Source organism: Miniopterus natalensis, chromosome 3 (assembly GCF_054644295.1).
Source record: "Miniopterus natalensis isolate mMinNat1 chromosome 3, mMinNat1.hap1, whole genome shotgun sequence".
Classification (NCBI taxonomy): domain Eukaryota; kingdom Metazoa; phylum Chordata; class Mammalia; order Chiroptera; family Miniopteridae; genus Miniopterus; species Miniopterus natalensis.
Genome location: NC_142083.1, coordinates 1,387,704 through 1,406,390, shown reverse-complemented (window position 1 = coordinate 1,406,390; position 18,687 = coordinate 1,387,704). Strand labels below are relative to the sequence as shown.

At 49.7% G+C, this 18,687-nt stretch overlaps 2 protein-coding genes across 4 annotated transcripts in view; one reads left to right on the top strand and one right to left on the bottom strand.

The window, feature by feature from the left end:
• Window positions 1-8,444, top strand: part of MTREX (Mtr4 exosome RNA helicase) — a 55,570-nt gene extending 47,126 nt beyond the window's left edge. Inside the window, exons 26-27 of one of the 2 annotated variants that reach the window (XM_087815250.1) lie at window positions 6,880-6,984; window positions 8,185-8,444. In XM_087815250.1, coding sequence (XP_087671376.1) covers window positions 6,880-6,984; window positions 8,185-8,237 — 158 coding nt within the window. In that variant the 3' untranslated portion in view covers window positions 8,238-8,444. Of the gene's footprint in view, window positions 1-6,879; window positions 7,106-8,184 lie in introns of those variants that run through there. The other variant, XM_087815249.1, reaches the window with a different exon arrangement.
• PLPP1 (phospholipid phosphatase 1) overlaps window positions 8,389-18,687 on the bottom strand; it is a 50,191-nt gene continuing 39,892 nt past the window's right edge. For both annotated transcript variants that reach the window (XM_087815251.1, XM_087815252.1), the window contains exons 3-6: window positions 16,872-17,152; window positions 12,400-12,457; window positions 9,212-9,388; window positions 8,389-8,765 (exon numbers count right to left, since the gene is read on the bottom strand). In XM_087815251.1, the coding sequence (XP_087671377.1) occupies window positions 8,634-8,765; window positions 9,212-9,388; window positions 12,400-12,457; window positions 16,872-17,152 (648 nt within the window). In that variant the 3' untranslated portion in view covers window positions 8,389-8,633. The remainder of the gene's footprint in view (window positions 8,766-9,211; window positions 9,389-12,399; window positions 12,458-16,871; window positions 17,153-18,687) is intronic.

The window sequence follows — 18,687 nt, the reverse complement described above, 5'->3', positions numbered from 1 at the left end:
AAGTGAGTGGTAGAAGGAATGGGCTCAGGTAATAAGTTACAGCAAAAGAAGGGCCCTTGGAGCTTAGCGGAGAGAAGGGAAAAGGTAAGGGAGAGGGGAGGAAGACCCCAGAGGGCCTGGGTCCTCTCTCCTAAAGGCTTAAAGATGAGGATTTTAGGGGTGGTCCCAGGGCAGGATCTGAATAGAATATCCATCAGTTTTCCAGGTGTGTCCTTTAGGGTCGTTGTCTCTCCTGATTGGTCAGTACCAGGGCAAGGGGTCATTCATTAGTCAGTGCAGCTGGTCCTGAGGGCAGCTGGGGTGTCAGTTGTCTGGTTTCACTGCTTTTTTGGTTTTGCTGCTTTCCTGGTTTTATTGCTTTCCTGGGCCTGGAGCTGAAACACAGCTGAGGCCTAGATGTATTTGATGAGGGTCAGAACCTCATCATCCTGAGGGCTTACTGCTTAAGGGCTATTCGCCCCCCCCGGAATGCACTGCCTGTGTAGATCACAAACATTCTACACAAACCCTCTGTGTTATGTCATAAGTGTGGTCCGCTCGTCATAGATTCCTTAGGAAACTGTTCTAGTTGTTTGCAATCCTGTGCGGAGTCTCTGCCATCAGGACAAACAGACAACCTGGTAAGTCATGTTTGCATTTACTTTCTGTGTTTGTTCTCGAGCTAATAACTTAATGGCTTGCTGTGTGATTCCCTTGACAAACGGTGGATGAAAATGCTGTCCCTGCGCGTGTTACATAACAGGCGTTGCTTCTGTCAGACTGTTAATCCTGTGAGAATCAGACTCATGAGCAGGCTCTTAAGAGACTGAAACATAAGTGCTGCTCAGCTGAAGAGAAGCTTTAAATAAGAAAATAAAGCAAAGGGAATATATAAGGAGTAATTATTATAAGTGAATTACAGGAAGCAAGAGAGTAAGCACAGTGCAGGCGACCAGGCTTGTAAGGGTTGTGTTTGTTGCAGGCAGAGTGGCTTAGGTAGATGTTCATTGTGCGGAATTATACTTACATATTAGACACTTACATTGAACTGTCTTAAAAATGAAAATAAATGAGCTTGGAGTTCATACAGATCATTATAAGAATATTTAAAATATTGTACTATTTATAGCTATTTGGAGAAAGATTTTATTTTTAGTACACTTAGTATTATATGCTTTTAAATGTACTGCTAGATCCTATTTGCTAGTATTTTGTTGAGGATTTTAGCCACTGTGTGCATCAGGGATATTGGCCTGTAATTCTCTTTCTTTGTAGTGTCTTTATCTGGCTTTGGAATTAGGCTAATGCTGGCCTCGTAAAAAGAGCATGGAAGTGTTCCTTCCTCTTGGATTTTTTGGAATAGTTTGAGGAGGATAGGTGTTAATTCTTTGAATGTCTGGTAAAACTCCCCTGTGAAGCCGTCCGGGCCATAGATTTTGTGTGCTGGGAGCCCTTTGATTACTGCTTCAACTTCATCAGCAGTTATCGGCCTGTTTAGACTTTGTGACTCTTCCTGATGGAGTTTTGGAAAGTTGTCTTTTTCTAAGAATTTATCCATTTCATCCAGGTTTTCCAGCTGGGTCGCATATGGTTGTTCATAGTATTTTCTTACGGTCCTTTGTATTTCTGTTGGGTCAGTTGCTACTTCACCTCTTTCGTTTCTGATTTTGTTTATTTGGGTCCTCTCTCCTTGTTTCTTGATGAGTCTGGCTAAAGGTTCATCAGTCTCAAAGTTAGACCACATGTTAGGACACAAAACAAGTCTCTCTAAGTTCAAGAAGATAGAAATCATATCAAGCATCTTCTTGGACCACAGTGGCATGAAATTAGAAATCAACTACAATAAAAACACTAAAACACATTCAAACACATGGAGGCTGAAAAGCATGTTTTTAAACAATGATGGGTTACCAAAGAGATCAAGAAAGAAAACAACAAAAAAAGCCCAGAGTACGTAGAAGGAAGGAAATAATAAAGATTAGAGCAGCAATAAATGACATCGAGACTAAAAAAACAATACAAAAGATCAGTGAAACTAAGAGCTGGGTCTTTGAAAAGATAAACAAGATTGATGAATATTATATGCTTTTTAACTGATTATTAAAAGACTAATACAGGAGTTGGCGAAAGTAGGTTTACAGTTAATCTATACGGAAAATACAATATTAATGCAAAAATAGTTTCGTGTGCTCACAGCTGTAACCCTACTTTTGCCAACCCCTGTAGATGACATTTATCTATGAATGATTTTATGATTTGTTGGTTAACCATCTGCAACAGAATATTAAAACTTTTAACGATGAGCTTTGCTCCGGTGCATTAACATTGAAATGAGCCCACAGATTTCAAGTGTCAGTTGCCGTGTTACTGTTGTGTCACGGTGTGTCATGTGACTCTCTTCCCTGAGGTTTACTTCCAAGCCTTCATTAAATGGCTGGTTAGTAACACGGTCCCCGAATCTTCCTCTGAGTGCTGTCCCCTGTGACTGGGACAGTCATTGCTTATCCACTGCTTGTCAGGCCCTGTGCCAGTAGCACCTGAGATAATTTAGATCCAGTCACCAAAGCAGCTTGGGGGAGGGGCTTGCTGTTTCCACTTTGCACAGGACATTGAGGTTTTAGAAAGTGACTAGACCAAGGTCGTGGAGGTGTCCTACGGGATGGCACTGCACGTGAACCTGGCCTCCATCGCTCACTACAAGTCACACAGCACCATAGTAACCTTGTTCTGGAGTCTGGGATCCTCTAGGGACTTCTTAAATCTAAACCTGTCTGTACCATCGCTGTCCACTGGAAGTGAGAGCTTGTAGGAAGGGTGGGGAGGCCTGCAGTGCGATTCATGGTGGGGGCTGCATCTGAGGGGGTGAGGGGAGGGAAGCATGGCAGGCGTGTGGCAGCCTGTGCGTGTCCGAGGTGCGGAGTCCATCGCCTGCTTCAGGTTAAGACAAGGAAACTGATGCCTTCGTGTCTTAGTCATTCCAAATCTGGTAGTGTAACAGCTCCTGTTTATATAAAACATGCTTTTCCAAGAAGTCAAACAGTGACAATAGTGGTTCATGAGGGAGAGTTTTGTTTTAAGAAAAATCAAGGGGCAGCAGACCTGGGATCTAGAGGCCTGTGAAGTTGTTTTTGTGGATTGTGTGTGTTCCTTGTACGTAAATGGGGAAGTTATCACAGTCCGGAAGGTAAATCTGAAACTGCTCAGATTGAAGATAGTTTGCAGCTCTCCCACCTGTGAGCTGAGCTGGCCTTTTCCACAGGACGCTCGCTTTCCTGAAGTCCTTGAGGCTGTTTCTGCATCACAGTTTGCTTGAGAAATCTAGAAGTTTGAAATCTGGTCTAACATGAGGACATCTTTCTTGTTTTCTGGTCTGGGTGCCACTGTTCAACTGAAGTTTTCCTGAAGTTGGAATAGGCTGTATATCAACTCTTAAACTGAGTGATTAAACAGCAAAAAAATGCTGACAACCTTGAGTTACTTAGGGTAGTATTTCCTTTTTTCAATGTACTGTGTCCCCCTTTTTGCCATGGTTCTCCATTGCAGAATAGCCCTTCGCTCCTCCCCTCGTAATTGTACGTCTTTGTGATTGGAGAGCACGGTGATCAGAGCCCCAGCCCACAGGACAGCGTGTATTTTCACAGGCGGGAAGTGGCCGTGTTGGGGCTTTTAATGTGCTGCGCTTAGACATTAGATCCTTATTTTCTTATGTGAAAAGGGTCTGATGGTTTCATGTCCTGAGCTCAGAGGTAGTTAAGTATTTTTTGAGCATTAGCTAGGACTAGTTAACATCATGATGTTGAACACCATGTGTGGGGTGTCGTAAACTGGGATTCATTTGAGGAATTTTAAAGACGTCACATAAATATTTCTTCGGTTATAACCCTGAAAAAACTGGTAGAATGTAGTTGTTTCCTATTTCCATCGAACTGGATTTGAAGGCAACTTAAGTATTTGTGCTGCTAGAGCCTGTGGCTTGTCAGCGGATCCATTGCAACCTGGACAGCAGCCATTACTGTTTATTGCTGTCTACAAAAACCACTACTGTACCCCTCACCCCACACAAAGGGCTTGCTTTGCACCCACGTCATCGGGAAAGCTCCTGGGACAATCGTTACTCGAAACTGTTTACTGTCTTGCTCGAGGTGGGTTTTCTGAGCGACTAGAGAGCACGTTCCCACCCTCTGCCCACCACAGTGTTCTCGGACGCCTTGCATCCTGCGTGGTTTCACCCTAGGCCGGGCACACCCAGGTGATTAGGGATTTTCCAGTGGACTTGTTCTTAGGAATACTTTCGCTAAAAAGTATAGAGTAGTATTTTATTAGTACAGGTCATTTCTGTTTAAACTTAGGCACAGTCAGTACTAAATGACTTAGGAATAAGTACCTGATACTCATTTGGTGAATTACTGAGACCCTGGGCACAGTGTGAACAGTGAGCCTCTGCCCTCCAGAAAGGGCTCGGCCGAGGCTGGTGCCTTGTGTTAAGTGCTTGCAGGAAAATACATTTGTGGGGCTAACCTCAGGTCAGACCCACTGAACTCATGCAGGAGGGAGTGTTGAGTTGGAGCCAGCACGTGACCTGTGGGAGCCACTGGGGGGGGTGCTGGGAAGTAGGAGGGAGAAATGCTGCTCAGGGGGACATGTTGCTTTCCATCCTCGGTGAGAGTGTTTGTTCAAGAACAGATGAGCCTCATGTCTGCAGAATTGCCCTTCAGGCACGTGCACCCAAATGTCCATCAGGGATGAATAGTTAAACTGTGGAACGTCCATTCAGTGGGACGGTGCTCAGCTAGAAAAAGGAATGAGCTGCTGATGGTGCTAAAATGGGATGAACTTTGGAACACACTGAGGTTCTCAGTGATGACACAGAGGTCATCTGTGTACAATGACCAGAGTCGTGGACAAAGGACCATCCTCAGTGCCATGCCTTTCGTTCCTGCTCCCGTAAAATCACATGAGTCACCAGTGACCACCTGATTGCCAGGTTCACAGAATAGACCCTGTCTGACTGCTGGGACCTCCTCGCCAGTTTTTACTACCTCCTACATCTTGAAGCCCATTAACAGAGCTCCTTGGGCATTGCCTGGCAATGATGATCTCTACAGAGTGTGTGCCTCTGAGGCCTAAAAACCACAAAATACATTTTTCTCACAGTCATTTTAAACATGTACACTGAGTTTAATTATAAATTGACATCTATAGAACAGTACATTGTAGAAAACTGAGTGTCTGCCAGTTGTTTCTGTGGTCAGGTTAGGGTGTAACTTTTCTCCTTCCCTCTTTGTCCAGTGAGGGTAAGAGCAGGGCTTGTCTCCTGGAGTAAAGTCAAGCGAGAGAATCTACCTAAACTGCCGCCTGCAGACCCGCCACAATAGGTGCACACAATGTTGGCTGCCACCCTTTTCTCAGAACACACTCTGCCCAAGAGTCACCGTCATCGCCAGTTACCTGGCTCTCCTGTGACACAAGAAAGCCCTCTGGTTATAGGGAGATTGTGTGGGCAGCGGGAGGGAGGTGCCACCCTCGACCCTGGTGCTTGGTTGGTTGGATTTCATGTCATTTGTTTCTCTGTTCCGGCTGCCATTTTTGTGACTGACTCCTCTGGTCACCTTGTCTGCTGGGAGCTGAATAACAGTTGTGTCGGGGAAGTCGGCTGGGATGGAGGGCTGTAGGTTTTCTCCAAGAACCACGGAAGGAGAGTAGGGAGGGCAAAAAGGCACGGGCTCCGAGTTCGATTGTAATTATCTTACAAATGAGAAAGGGAAGTCGGAGAGAGCAGGGGCCTGGGTTGCTGAAATACTGAGTGGCAGGATCCAGACTAGAACCCAGGTCTCCATCTCGTCTCTCCCCTCACTCCTGGTGCCTCCGCTCACGCCTTCAAACCCGGTCGTAAGTAGGTGAGCACCCTCTTCCTAGAGATGCACTGTCCTGTCTGTCGAGGTGACCTCGTACTGGGAGTCGTCTCTGTGACCCATCTCATCCTGAAACGACATCCTTGTCTCCTTGCTCTGGCCCAGCCCTGTGCAGTGTTTCCTTGGGTCCCGATGTCCTGCAGGAGGCCTCTGCCGGCACTGGCACCGGCACTGGCTGCTTTGTGCTGGCCATCAGGGAGGCGGCTGTGTCAGCTCAGATGCCCTTTTGCTCGATGAGTTACCTCTGCTGAAGGTGATGGGCAGGGCGCAGTGGGTGCGTCACAGGACCTGGATCCGTGTTGGACTGTCCGGTTCCAGCCGAGTCCACAGCAGCCTGCCAGAGGACGGATGTTCATGAAGTCCCGAGTCTTCCGTCAGGCAGGTGGCTCTTAGAGAGGAGCCAGGCCGCCGTGCTCACGTCTCACAGTGACTGCTCACAGCAGCAGCTTTGACAAAAGCACTTGCCTCAGGGTCAAGCCAGTGGGCAGAGGCTGCTCATCCCCTTGAGGACGCCGTGAGGAAGCCCCGATGCGTCGAGGAGGAACAGTTGCACCTCTCAAATGAGGCTGGACCCCATCACCCCTGCTTGAAAACCCGCTGCATTCCCACAGGGTGCTGTCCCGGTGCCTCCTTGGGATCCTCACGGCTGCAGTCTGTCAGGCGTTTCTCATGTCCCCGCCCCTGCCCACAGCCCTTGATTCCCGTAGACCCAGGTTGTGCCGTCGCTGGCCTGCGCCCAGGCCTGCGTTCCCTGAGCTCTGTAGGAACAGGGTTAACCCTTGATGCTAAACCCACGACTCTGCCATTAGTAAGGATGGGAAGGGACCTCCATCTCTGCTCCCTTCCTCGCACCTGGATTCACAGGCAGCCCGGCACCTGTGTAGCTGTCACCTGCTGCTCGGCAGTCCCAGACGTCCCGTTAGCCCATCGTCTGTCCCAGCCGTCCTGTCTCTCCCCATCTTACCAGCCATGTTCCCTCTCTGTCCAGGCAGCATCATTCGCTGCATGAGGCGCCTGGAAGAGCTGCTCCGACAGATGTGCCAGGCGGCGAAGGCCATTGGGAACACGGAGCTAGAGAACAAGTTTGCGGAAGGTCAGTGTCCCTCCTGTCCAGTCTGCTCAGTCAGTCGGGCAGCACAGTCATCTGGTCTCCACTGGGTGGCCCTGAGGGCCCTCTAGTGGCGTTTAAGTAAAACTTCAGTGTCTGGGGCAAGTTTTTAAGATCATGTTATGTACACACACACGCACACACGCACGCACGCGCTGCACCTCCTGTGTGCCACCACTGGGGACACACTCCTGCCTGTTGGAGCTCATGTTCCAGCACAGGAGACAGACCATAAGCAGGTCCAGAAAAACAGGAAAAACAGAGACCTTGTGGATTGGGGGATGGGTGAGACAGCGCAGGCGCCTGCTCAGGCAACTGTTAGGCCCTTCACCTGTGCTTGGCACACGTGACGGCAGAGGCCTGTGTGCTGGAGCCCAGTGGGCGAGGAGAAGAGCAGGGGATGGAGGGAGAGAAATGACCGTGTGGCCCGGCCCTCGGCTTCCTTGAAGATGATGGCAGGTCCCACCAGGCAGTCCTCACTGCTCTTCACGGGCGTCTGTAGAGTAGAAGGTGGCAGGAAGTCCAGGTCCCAGGATGGCTAGAGCCAGGTGGTGGTGACGGGGCAGAGAGGCTTGTAAGTGGCCACATGTGGACCGAGCCCAAACATCCAAGACTCCAGCGACTTCTGCCGCCAACTCGTGTCCTGAGCTGTCTACAGACACTGGCTTATGTTGTGCACCGAGGGAGGCAGACCTGTCTCATCACGCCGGGTTCAAGTCTAGTCAGAGGAGCTTTGTAAATAATAAAATCTACCATTGTCCTGCCTCGGTCCAGAAAGCATTTCACACAGTAATTGAAAATGCAGTGTCTTCAGGTTGAAAATGCATGCCTTTGGGTCATCTCATTTGACAGTTTAATCCTTCCCCAAATAATTTAAAAATATATATTTTTAGACATCCCTACACCCCCCTCACCACACACACACACACACATGCACACACATGCACAGGTAACATTGGAGTTGAGGCATCAGACCAGGGGTCTGGTTTCCAAGCTGCCCCCCCCCCCCCCCCCCCCGGTGGTGTGAACGCTCCCGTATTGCTCAGACCAGCGAGGTTGGTGCTGTGCAGGCTGCTGTCTCACTGACTTATCCTGGAGTTCGTGCTGCCTCTACCTCCCCAGGAGAGGGAGCTACGTTCTTTATGGTCGTCCAGGTTTACACAGCCGTGTTTTCTTATCTCTCAGGAATCACCAAAATCAAGAGAGACATTGTGTTTGCTGCCAGCCTGTACCTGTAGTGAGGAGCTACAGGAACGGGGGCGCGCCTGCCCGCCTCCCGCCTGACCACAGATGCTCACGAGTGTCGCTTGGTTCGCCCATCTCACAACAGTCGTCCTCAAACGTGTAACCCGTGTTCTATTTAAATCAAGCATATTACATACGCATGTGTACATAAGCATTACATTTTAATAAAAATGTACAGGTGAGGCGTTGTTTTAGTGAAAGGCTTGAACTTTTTCATGAACTCGGAGCCATTAGACAGCTGTTGTTACGTGAGTATATACACACAGGTAAAGTGAGCGTCGGGATAGCAGCAGAGTCCTCAGAGCGGTGCACCCGACCGAGACCACCCTTGCCCTCAGGTGGCACCTCCTCCCTCGGCAAGCCGCCGGCTCCACCTGGGCACTCGGCCCTCATGGCTGGTGGTTGCTCCGCAAGTGGTTCCCCGCTGTGGGCGTTTCGTGCAGAGTCGTGTGAGAATCCTCCTCCTTCCTTTCTTTAAAAGGAGAATTTCTCTCCTTGAAGAAATCGGATACGTACACGACCTGTAGGAAGATTAGTTACAGTCAGCAGTTTGCAACACTAAATAAAAGGGCGTGTGTCATGGGTGCAGACCGAGGGCACAAAAATCAGTGGCTAACAGGAATGTTTGTTAGGGGGACTTCCAAATTGAGAGGCACTTTTTATGTTCTGGGCAAACAGCCCCATGCTGCTGGCACTTAAAGTCAGTTCATTACCAAAAAGGAAACAGCTTGTAGTCAGAGCCTTTCACCATGAAAACACGTGGTGGGCTTTTGGTCACTTCCGTGGAGAGTAACCTGGTGTCCATCAGCCGTCTGCCCTGACGTGACTTGGCTGCCCTGGGCTCTGACCTGGAACCCAGGACAGGCCTCATTCTCGGCCCCTGCAGTTTCCTCGAGGGGACGTTTTTCTACCTACGTATCCAAGTGTCCATCAGCACCCAGGTGTGGGCTCTGCCCAGTGTACTTACCACCAGCACTGCGACCACAGCTCCCTGGATGAGGCCTGTCAGCACGTCGCTCCAGTGATGCTTGTAGTCAGAGACACGAGAAAGGCCCACGTAAATGGACGTGGCCACGAGGCCGAACTGCAGCGTGGGCCGCAGGAGCCTCGCCCAGTCGGCCCTCATCCTGGCCTGAAGATAAAGCTACAGAGAGAATGAAGAGAGTGAACACACCGCGGAAACTGCCATGTTACGGATCACACCTCTGAAGGGCCGGTGTGTTTAAACTGATTCATAGTCCTTAAATATCAGTAATCATTAAACACTCACTGCACATGGACAGGGCTGCAGGCAAGCATCCTAAGAGTTAACCCTTTAAGCAAAACCAGAAACGACTGCCCCAGTAACTTCTGTTTAGAACTGATCACCTACGAGGGCAGATCACCTTCCAAGTTCTACACAAGGCAAAGGTCCCTTTGTTGGTGACGTTAGCATTTCGTGGCAGCTGCCCCCGTGCAGTCTGTGTCACGGTGCTCACTCCACGGCCAGTGTTGCCGTCAGTTCCAGTCTTGGGATAAACCTGGGCTTCCTGCCCGGCCTGTCTAGGGACTAAGTCTGCTTAATGCACTCAAACTACATGCAGGGAGCTCCACCGGCCTCCAATTATTTACCTAAATAGACAAGGAAATGCAGTCACCTAATTAACAGGCTGCAGTTCAGTCCTTGCCCAGCAGAGGTCTCAGCACCCACACCCTCTCCAGCTCTGCCACTAGCAGCCCGAGACTGCTGCTCTCCCTGCCGCCTGCCGCTGCCCAGCGCAGCCCTGAGGACGGCGAGGAGTCGGATCCTTTCCTGAGCTGCTCTTAGCAAATCTCACCAAAAGGTAATTTCTGGGCGTCAGACGTTCTTGACAGGGAGCATCACACTATCCTCAGTCCCAGTGACCAACCCTCTCTACCCAAATCTGGACTGAGCCTACGGGTTAAGGACTTTGGGGGGCAGGGGTGAGGTGCTGCCCAGGAACATGCGAGCGGGGAGCAAGGGGCTGGCATGGAAGCTGCTCTGTCCACACCTGTCACTGCTCTGTCCACACAGTGAGCTGGACGCAGCACATGGCTGCTCTGGTCGGCTCTTCTCCACAAAGGCCTTGGTCTGTGACACACCCACTCACCTGAGCTGTGATTTTCATCATAACTACACTGAAATGGCTCCTACTGACCCAGTTTTCAAACTACACCTGAGGTCCTCCTCCCTCTGCTCAGACCCCAAACCGGGCCCCTCTGCTCCGGGCGCCCAGGGCAGGCCTGCCCGAGGCCTCCACGCGTTAGTCTGTATGTCACAGATCAGCCGGGGTGAGCGTCTCTACTGGCCCACGTGTAAAAGGGAGCAAAGAGGCAGAAAGTTGTAAGCTGTGCAACAGGACACGCCTGAGGCTGTTCCTTAAACACAGTGGGTCCAAGTCACGTCGGCCACCAGCTTCCTTGCACACAGGCACCCCTGACCCATCAGAACCAGTGTTGAGTGCGAGGAATTGGCCAATGAGAGCAGCCCCCAGACCTCAGCAGCCACCCCCTCCATGGGGTTACTAGAGAGTCAAAAGCCCAGTGCTGCACAGGGAGGTCGTAGCAACCTCAGGTCCCAGGCTTCTCCTCCAGGACTCAGAGATGCGCACACAGGCGAGTGTCACAGGGCTGCCCTGGTGAGGCCTGGCTCCTACAACACGCCCAAAGGGCAGCCACAGACAGGACGCTAATGGCTCAGCCGATGCTGGGCCCTCCCCTCCTCCCAGCCCTCAGGCCCTATTTAAAGACAACCCACGGTGGCCTGTCTGGGAAGAGCGAACTTTCCCAGTGAGACCCATGGGCACGGCTTTGGGAAGGTATTTACTGTTGCACCTGCGAGTGCGTCTCACTCCCGGTGGAATGTTTTCAGAACCACCTGATGTGAGTTTTCAAGGAAGCTCGAATTTCCACTGAATTGGTTGGTACCCTGCCCCTTCCTCACAAAGTTACACTAACCAAAGAAGAAAACCTCCCAATTCCCAGAAATGCTAAAGCCAAAAATTAGCTCTACTGTACTGGTTTAAAGTTGTGGTTTGCATTTTATGCTCTTAACTTTAGGAATTTGGTTTTTCAAATAAAAGCAAGATTCTACTAAAACTGACTTTAAATTCTCTCTAAATGAGACCAAATTAACCCCAGCAGCCTACTCTCAGTAGCACACACCATGGGTTTTTAATCTAAGCATTAAACTCATACAGCACTGATGTGATCAAATGAGAGAAACTGGGAAACTGCAAATTTACACAAAGCACAACTATGTAAAAATCCACACAAAATTCATAGCTACCCGGGTAAAGATCTCCCCCCACCAAACTGATAAAAAATGAAAGTCAACGAAGTTGTTCTTTGAAGACCCGTGTGTGGGCCCTAAGCCTGGCCTGCGGTAGATCCTCCACCATGCTCCCGGGTTTTCTGGGCGCAGCTCCTCTAAGTCTCGACTGTGCCCCTGCCCTGCTGCCCTCAGGGTGGGCACACAGGGCTGGAGCAGGACTGGCAGGAAGTCAGGCTCCCGAACAGCACCCGGCTCCCCCCAGGCTGAAGCCCTACTAGTCCCTTAAAAGCTGTCTGGGAAATGTTTCAGAGAGTGGGAAACAAAACCTGCTCAAAGAGGAGCAGCAGCAGCTGCCTGCAGGTCCCACAATTAAAACAACTCACCCGCTGCCCCCAGGAAAGAAGTGGCCCCCATGGGGAGCACATGAGGCAGGGCTCCACCTGGGGCTGGCGGGTAGGTGCTAAGCAGCAGCGGTCACCAGGCCTGGTATTTCAGGTCGGGGAGGTGCTGGCACGTCAGAGGCTGTGTACATGCTCCAGGAAACGCATCTGAGAGGAAGGGCACAGCACGCACAAGCACCAGGCTGCAGACCTGCTGGCTCCACCACCGGCAGGAAAGCCTTCAAAAGGAGAGGCTCCCCGTCACCCGCCTGCCGCCTCTGAATGAAGGACAGAGTACTTTACAGAGGCTGCAACTAGCTTTGCAGACACACGTCCGCTTGCTATTCAACTTCACTGCATAGCAGTGGGGCCAGGTGACAGTTCAGCTGACGAGTGCGTGGGAGGTGGCTGCCCGGGAGGCCAGGCCCAGGTAAGCACGTGGGCTTCATGTGGCTGCAGGGAGCAAACACAAGACCCGCCATCGGCACACACTGTACTCACCGCCACGAACAGCATGCAGTACATGGAGAAGGAGGAGTGGCCTGAGTAGAAGGACAGCCTGGAAGAGAGAGAGAGGTTCATTCTCCCCACAGGCCCAACAGCCTGGACGTCACCCCCATTCCCCAGTGCACACAGCTCCCTGCCTCCCCTTTGGAAGTCGGGGGGTGGGGGTTAGGAGGGGGACATTGAAGAGCAATGGGGGTCTGAGGTCCGATCACAGTGTCACCATAGTGAGACTTTGAGGACGGGTGATGAGTCACTGGAACAGCCTCCAGGCCTTTCTCAAGTAGCTCCTGACTCGCCGCAACCCACATGAGGGACCTGACTTCATTACATGTGAGCTTATGTGACCATGATTTATGCTGATTTCCCACTGGCAGGGTCTGGGACATTCAGAAGTGGACTACACTTTAAAAAATAAATTCTAAGGACTTAAGACAGCAATAGTTTAGCATTTTCATGGGTACACGTCTTGCCTTAGATTCCCCCCCAGATTATGTGCTTCTGTTTGGCACTTGTATTAAAACTGGGCACTGATATCCCTGTACCAGGTGAGGCATCCAGGAGCAGGAGTCACAGCTCACACAGGGCAACATGAGGGAAGGAAGTATATAAACGGCCAGTGTTGCTCAGTGGTTGGGCATCAACCCATGAACCAAGAGGTCGCCAGTTCGATTCCCAGTCAGGACACACGCCCAGGCTGTGGGCTCGATCCCCAGCAGGGGGCGTGCAGGAGGCAGCTGAGGAGCAGTGAGCACTAGCTGGATCCAGGAACCCAATGGACCAGCTGCCGCTGCAGTTCTCAGATCAGCAGCCAGACCATCTGGGACTGTTTAGGAACACGAATTCTTGGGCCCAGCCCAGACACACTGAATCACAAACTCAGGGGTCAGGCCCAGCAATTTGTATTTTAACAAATCCTCCTGGGATTCCCATGAAGCTAAAGTGTGAGACTCTTGGGGGCAGGAAGAGACAGGGTGGTGAGGGGTCAGGAAGCAGCCACAGTGACAACCTGGTATCAGGTACTGACACTCAGCACAGGACGAGGACAGAGGTGCCTTGAAGTCACATAGTTTTAAATATATTGAGAACTATGTCCCTTCAAATCGTCTCCCTCATTCCACACGCGGTATCCACAGAGCTCTGTAACTGAGGGAGGCTGTCTGGTTGCTGACACGCACGAGAAACACAGCAGAGCCTGAGCAGGGGAGCCTTTTGGGAGGCCCAGGCGCAGCCAGCACCGTCTACAGTGAGAACAAAGAGGAAGCCATTCTCTCCATGGACAGAGCAGGTTCTACCAGGTACTAGCACCTCAGCTGTCAGACTAGTCAGAGTGGGTTTTCACTGTTGGACACTCCCTCCAACTCCAGGTTTACTCACCTAATGTGAGCTGCAGTTAAAAAAGAGAAAAGAGTAACTATAATTTTTTTTAAAATGTTTAAATACTGGAAGAATAAACCAGAAATAAATTTTTTAAAAAGGAAAATTATTTCGTACGTTCGACCAAACGTACTACAATTAAACATCTAACAAACGATACAAAGCTGCGTTAGGCAAACAGAAGTAACTTAGTGTCGAGTATCTGACGCATGCAGCCAGAGGTCGGTCAGCCACTCGGAACTGCTCAGGAATACAGTTTAGCTGAAACAGATGTAACTTAAGTAAAAGCCAGAAAAAAGAAAAGAGTGAGTCTCGTAAAGGTGCCACAGTTTCTATACTGTACTATCACAGACACACCAGCTGTCTGTGTGCAGCCTGCCCACCAGGGTCCCCAGCAGCTGCATAGCCTGAGCGGGCACATGTCTCACAAGGCTGCGTTCCTGTCATCCAGGTGGTTCTCAAAGTGCAGTCCTGAGGTCAGCAGCAGCTAAGAACTTGTTACAGACGCAAGTTCTCAGGCCCCATCCCACACCTTCTGAATCAAACACTCAGGGACGAAGCCCAGAGTCTGTTTTAACAAGTTCTCCGGTGGTTCTATTAACCACTGATGTTTGTGAGCCACTGGTCTAGTCTCTAAAGAGAAACCTGGCCTGGGAAGGAAGCTGCAGGTCTCAACCACCCGGGCTCATTAGAAAGATATTCTCCCAAACCTGAGAGTCATGCTGTTCCCACTGGCTCAGCGGTTGAGCATCGACCTGGGATCCAGGCGATCGGGGTTCGATTCCCCGTCAGGGCACATGCCGGGCTTGCGGGCTCGACCAATGACTCTCTCATCACTGATGTTTCTATCTCTCTCCCCCTCTCCTTTCCTCTCTCTGAAATCAATAAAGATATATTAAAAACAAAACAACAAGCAGGAGCTCTCTGGGTATTACAGGTAGGACAATACACATCATGGTCCATCATGTTCTCATTTCTATGTTTAGAACCCAGCGGCCACCACAAACAAAGCCCAGGGAGGTGCTTCAACGTCAGCGATGTCAAAGCATGAGAGTGTGTGCATGGAGGTGGGCCGCAAAGAAAATAAGAGAACAGGGAAAATCAAGACCAAAACCCAAAACTGTAGGAGGCGCTCTCCTCCCAACACGTTACTCTGACTCATCTACAGTCAACAGACTGACTCATTCCAGGATTGTGTTCCCTTCTCCCAGGGTCAAGCATTGTAATTTTATCATTAAAAATGGACAGGCAGAGGAGATAGGCAAACTGAAAAAGCAGATTACACTGTAACCCTAACGAACTCCAGAAGACATCTAGACTGCAATCTCTCTGCAAGTTTGGTATCTGACTAGGATCAGGAGAAAGGGAACAGATGACCTTAATCTACCACCACAGCCCTGAGCCGGCAACGACCAGCTCCTTCTGGACACGTGAAGGAGTCACGTTTCTAGGAAGATACAAGTCGTCTTAAAATGTCACTTGTGTGTTTGACTTTCCTTTCTCCTGGCTTAGAACCTAAAGCTCACTGACAGGTCTCACTGAGAACTGTGCTTATTCTAACATACAGCCCTGGGGTCTGAGTGACCCAGGTGGTCACGCTGCCCGTGAAGAGGCTGCTTTCCTGACTGGACACAGGCCTGGGAGTGGACAACGGCTCCTGGGCTGGTGTGAAAACTTTAAGGGTGATGGGTAAAAACCTCAGTGTACTGACGTCAAAAGTACATTCAGAGAAACGGCGCATGTGGCTAATTCAGATTCACCGGGAAGAGAGCGTACCACGCACAAAAACACGTAATTCCTTTCACACCATTTAACATAAATTACATTGTTTCCTGTTTTGTCCAAATGGCTTGTGTAAGAAAGAAAAACCTCTCAAGATACACTCTCATAAGAAAAATCTGAGCTAAGATTTATGCACCTAAACCTTAGGGGAACCTCATCACCGACTGCACTGACCTTGAACTCCTTGGCTCAGGAGCAAACATCAGTTTTCCTGTCTGTTTTCTGCTGGGTGATGCAGGAAAGATACTAGACAAGGATGTGGTACTTGATAGAAAAGTACAGAACTGAGACTCAAATGGTGAAAATCATTTGAGCTCAACAAACTCTGAGCAGCACAAATATACAGAACCACGCCTTAGCTGGTTCGGCTCAGTGGTTAGAGCATCAGCCCGCACACTAAAGGGTACCGGGTTCGATTCTGGCCAAGGGCACATATCTCAGCTGCAGGCTCTATCCCCGGCCCGGGTTGGCACTGGAGCAGGAGGAAACCCATCAATGTGTCTCTCTCACATCGATGTTCCTCCCTCCCTCCCACTCTCTCTGAAAAGCAATGAAAAAAATATCCTCGGGTGAAGATTAAAAATAAAGACAGAACCATACATGAGTAAAAGTGACAAAAGCAGTGTGAGAAAATAGAATGTCACACAATGGGGGTCAGAATTTGAGGAAGAGACGGCCCCTTCCCAGCTGTCTTGTCCCTAACAGAGCTCCAGATGCAGAAAGCAGCCCAGCAAAGGTGGAATAAGGCGGCGACATGAAGACCCCAAGCTGTCGAGACCTTATCAAAGTTACCTTAGAAAAGGTCTACTCTAAGGACACTAAGAGATCTAGCAGAGCGTCACACAGGGCTGTCTAGATCAGAAGTCAGCACACAGTACCCCCAAGGCAGCCAATGTTTATGTAAATAAAGTCTTTCTGGAACACAGCCATCCATTCGCCCTGAGACCGTCTGTGGCTGCTGCTTCCTGCTATGGCCGCGGAGTTGGATAGTTGTCAGATGGACGCTACAGCCTGCAAAGCCCAAAATATTTACTCCCTGGCACCTAAAAGCATTTGCTGACTCTGGACTATTAATGACCTATGAGGTTCATTTTACAGTATTATATCGGAGAGGAAAACAGTCGCATTAAAATGCTTTTACACAGGGGACGGGGTAAAGAGGGAAGGAGCACAGCAAACAGACCAGAGACGCTCTCAGCTCCCTCTGTGAGGACTCGAGCTGCCCCAAGCGAATGGACAGCCCGCCTTCCAGCCACTGAAACGGATTCCCAGAGCTCTCGGGCTGGATCAGGCACTAAACAGACACGCACCTGCCCTCCTTCACTTTCTGTACGTTCCCCCGGCAGACATAGTTCTCTATGTAGCCGTCGCTGCAGTTGATTTTTGACCAGTCTGGGTCACAGACGTCCAAAAAGTGCGGCCGCAGTCTGCCTATCGAGTACTTGGCGATGTCAGTCAGGGACTGACTAGCAGCTGCACCAAATAAAAAGGTCCCGACAGCTTTGTAAATAGTGGCTACATAGTTATTCCTGATAAAGGAATTCGAGTGCAACAGGTTACAGTACACAGACAGGGTTTCTCCCATAACCATCTGAAAAAGAAACAGAAAACAGTACGTTAGAACCAGGCACTTTAAACAAAATTAAAAATAGAAAAGAAAATGGTAAATCATAATAAAATCATTTTAAAAACCACCGCCCCTTTTTTTCCTTTGCAAATGGAGAGTCCACTTAGGACACCTAACCCCAAAAAGGGTGTCAGATTGATTGTGGATACTGCTTACAGAGCAATGGCCAAGCCAGTGTAACTTCGGTCCACCTAAAACACAACCTTGTTTCTTTTCTTGCACTGAAATAAACTGAGTTTTAATAAGTAGGCAGTGATGTATTGTGGACAAAAACATGGTTTATTCAAAGAACACACACTTCCCCAGTTAGAATATCCCCTCTGTAAGTCTCTGACACTCTTCATTTTTATCAGACACTCCTTAGAATCAAAACATCCATCCTAACAAAATGGGGAAGAGAGTTTCAAGGAGTAAAAACTCAATATACAGCAGGGATCTAACCCTGAAGCCAGTGGGTAACAGGGGGCAGAGGGGGCTGACGGGGCCTCCAGCGGCCTCTCCAGGGGACCTGCAGGCTAGGCTGCCTTACCTCGTCCTACTGAAAGAGCAAACGCACTGATGCTCTCCTCCAAGAAAACCGTTCAAGTGACTCTCCTCTCTTCTCACTGACTCCTGCAGAACTGGAGGCAAAGCCTCTCAGGTCTAGCTCAGCATGTGAATGCGCTTGCAACAGTGTAATGAGTTCAGAGGCATAAAAAGGTTTCCAAATACTTTACAAGTTCACAGACTAATACCCTGAGAACTTTAAGAAACACTGAATGGCAGTATTATAAAAATTACACTTGCTAATAAAATAAGCCACACTCTAGCTGCCTGAGACCAAAATAAACACTGTTTAAACAGGAAAACAGTCCGCTTGCTGCTTTATGCTGAGGTGGGGATGTAAGTCACAGTTTCGCTTAAGACCTATACTAACTTCACTGCTTTTTATATAAAATTGTTCAAACGCTCCCTTTAGCGGGATTCGCTGTCTTCAGGGAGAGCCTCACCACAGGAGAAATAAACGCTGCCTGCTGCCTCGTGAAAAGAATCCAAGAACCTGACACCAAAATTCCTTCCTCTGGCTCAACGGCTCCTAAAACTCCACAGTTAGAATATTGTAACTCTGACAACTAGACTATGAATTCTACAAAAGCCAGGCTGAGTCTTCATTGTTGACTAGAAAGAACCACCAGCGACCTAGAACAGAGTGGGTGGTGAATAATTTTACCTGAAGGTGCTGCCTCTGAGGAAAAGATGAACACCCTCAGTTTAAACCCATCCAGCCCCATAGACAGAGTCCTCGTCACGGTGCTCGTGCGAGTGACCATCCACCCTCTGAGAACAGGTCCCGGGGAGGCCGGCCACGCGCCTGCGCAGTGTTGCTGAGGGCTCTCCCTGACCCCGAGGGTGGCCTTGCGCTGACGTCTACACCGGCTCCTCCGGCCACTAAGCTGTCCCAGCACCAGCCTTATAGACCAGCAGCAAGAAAGACTCTCTCTCCTGTTCACTGTGCAGTT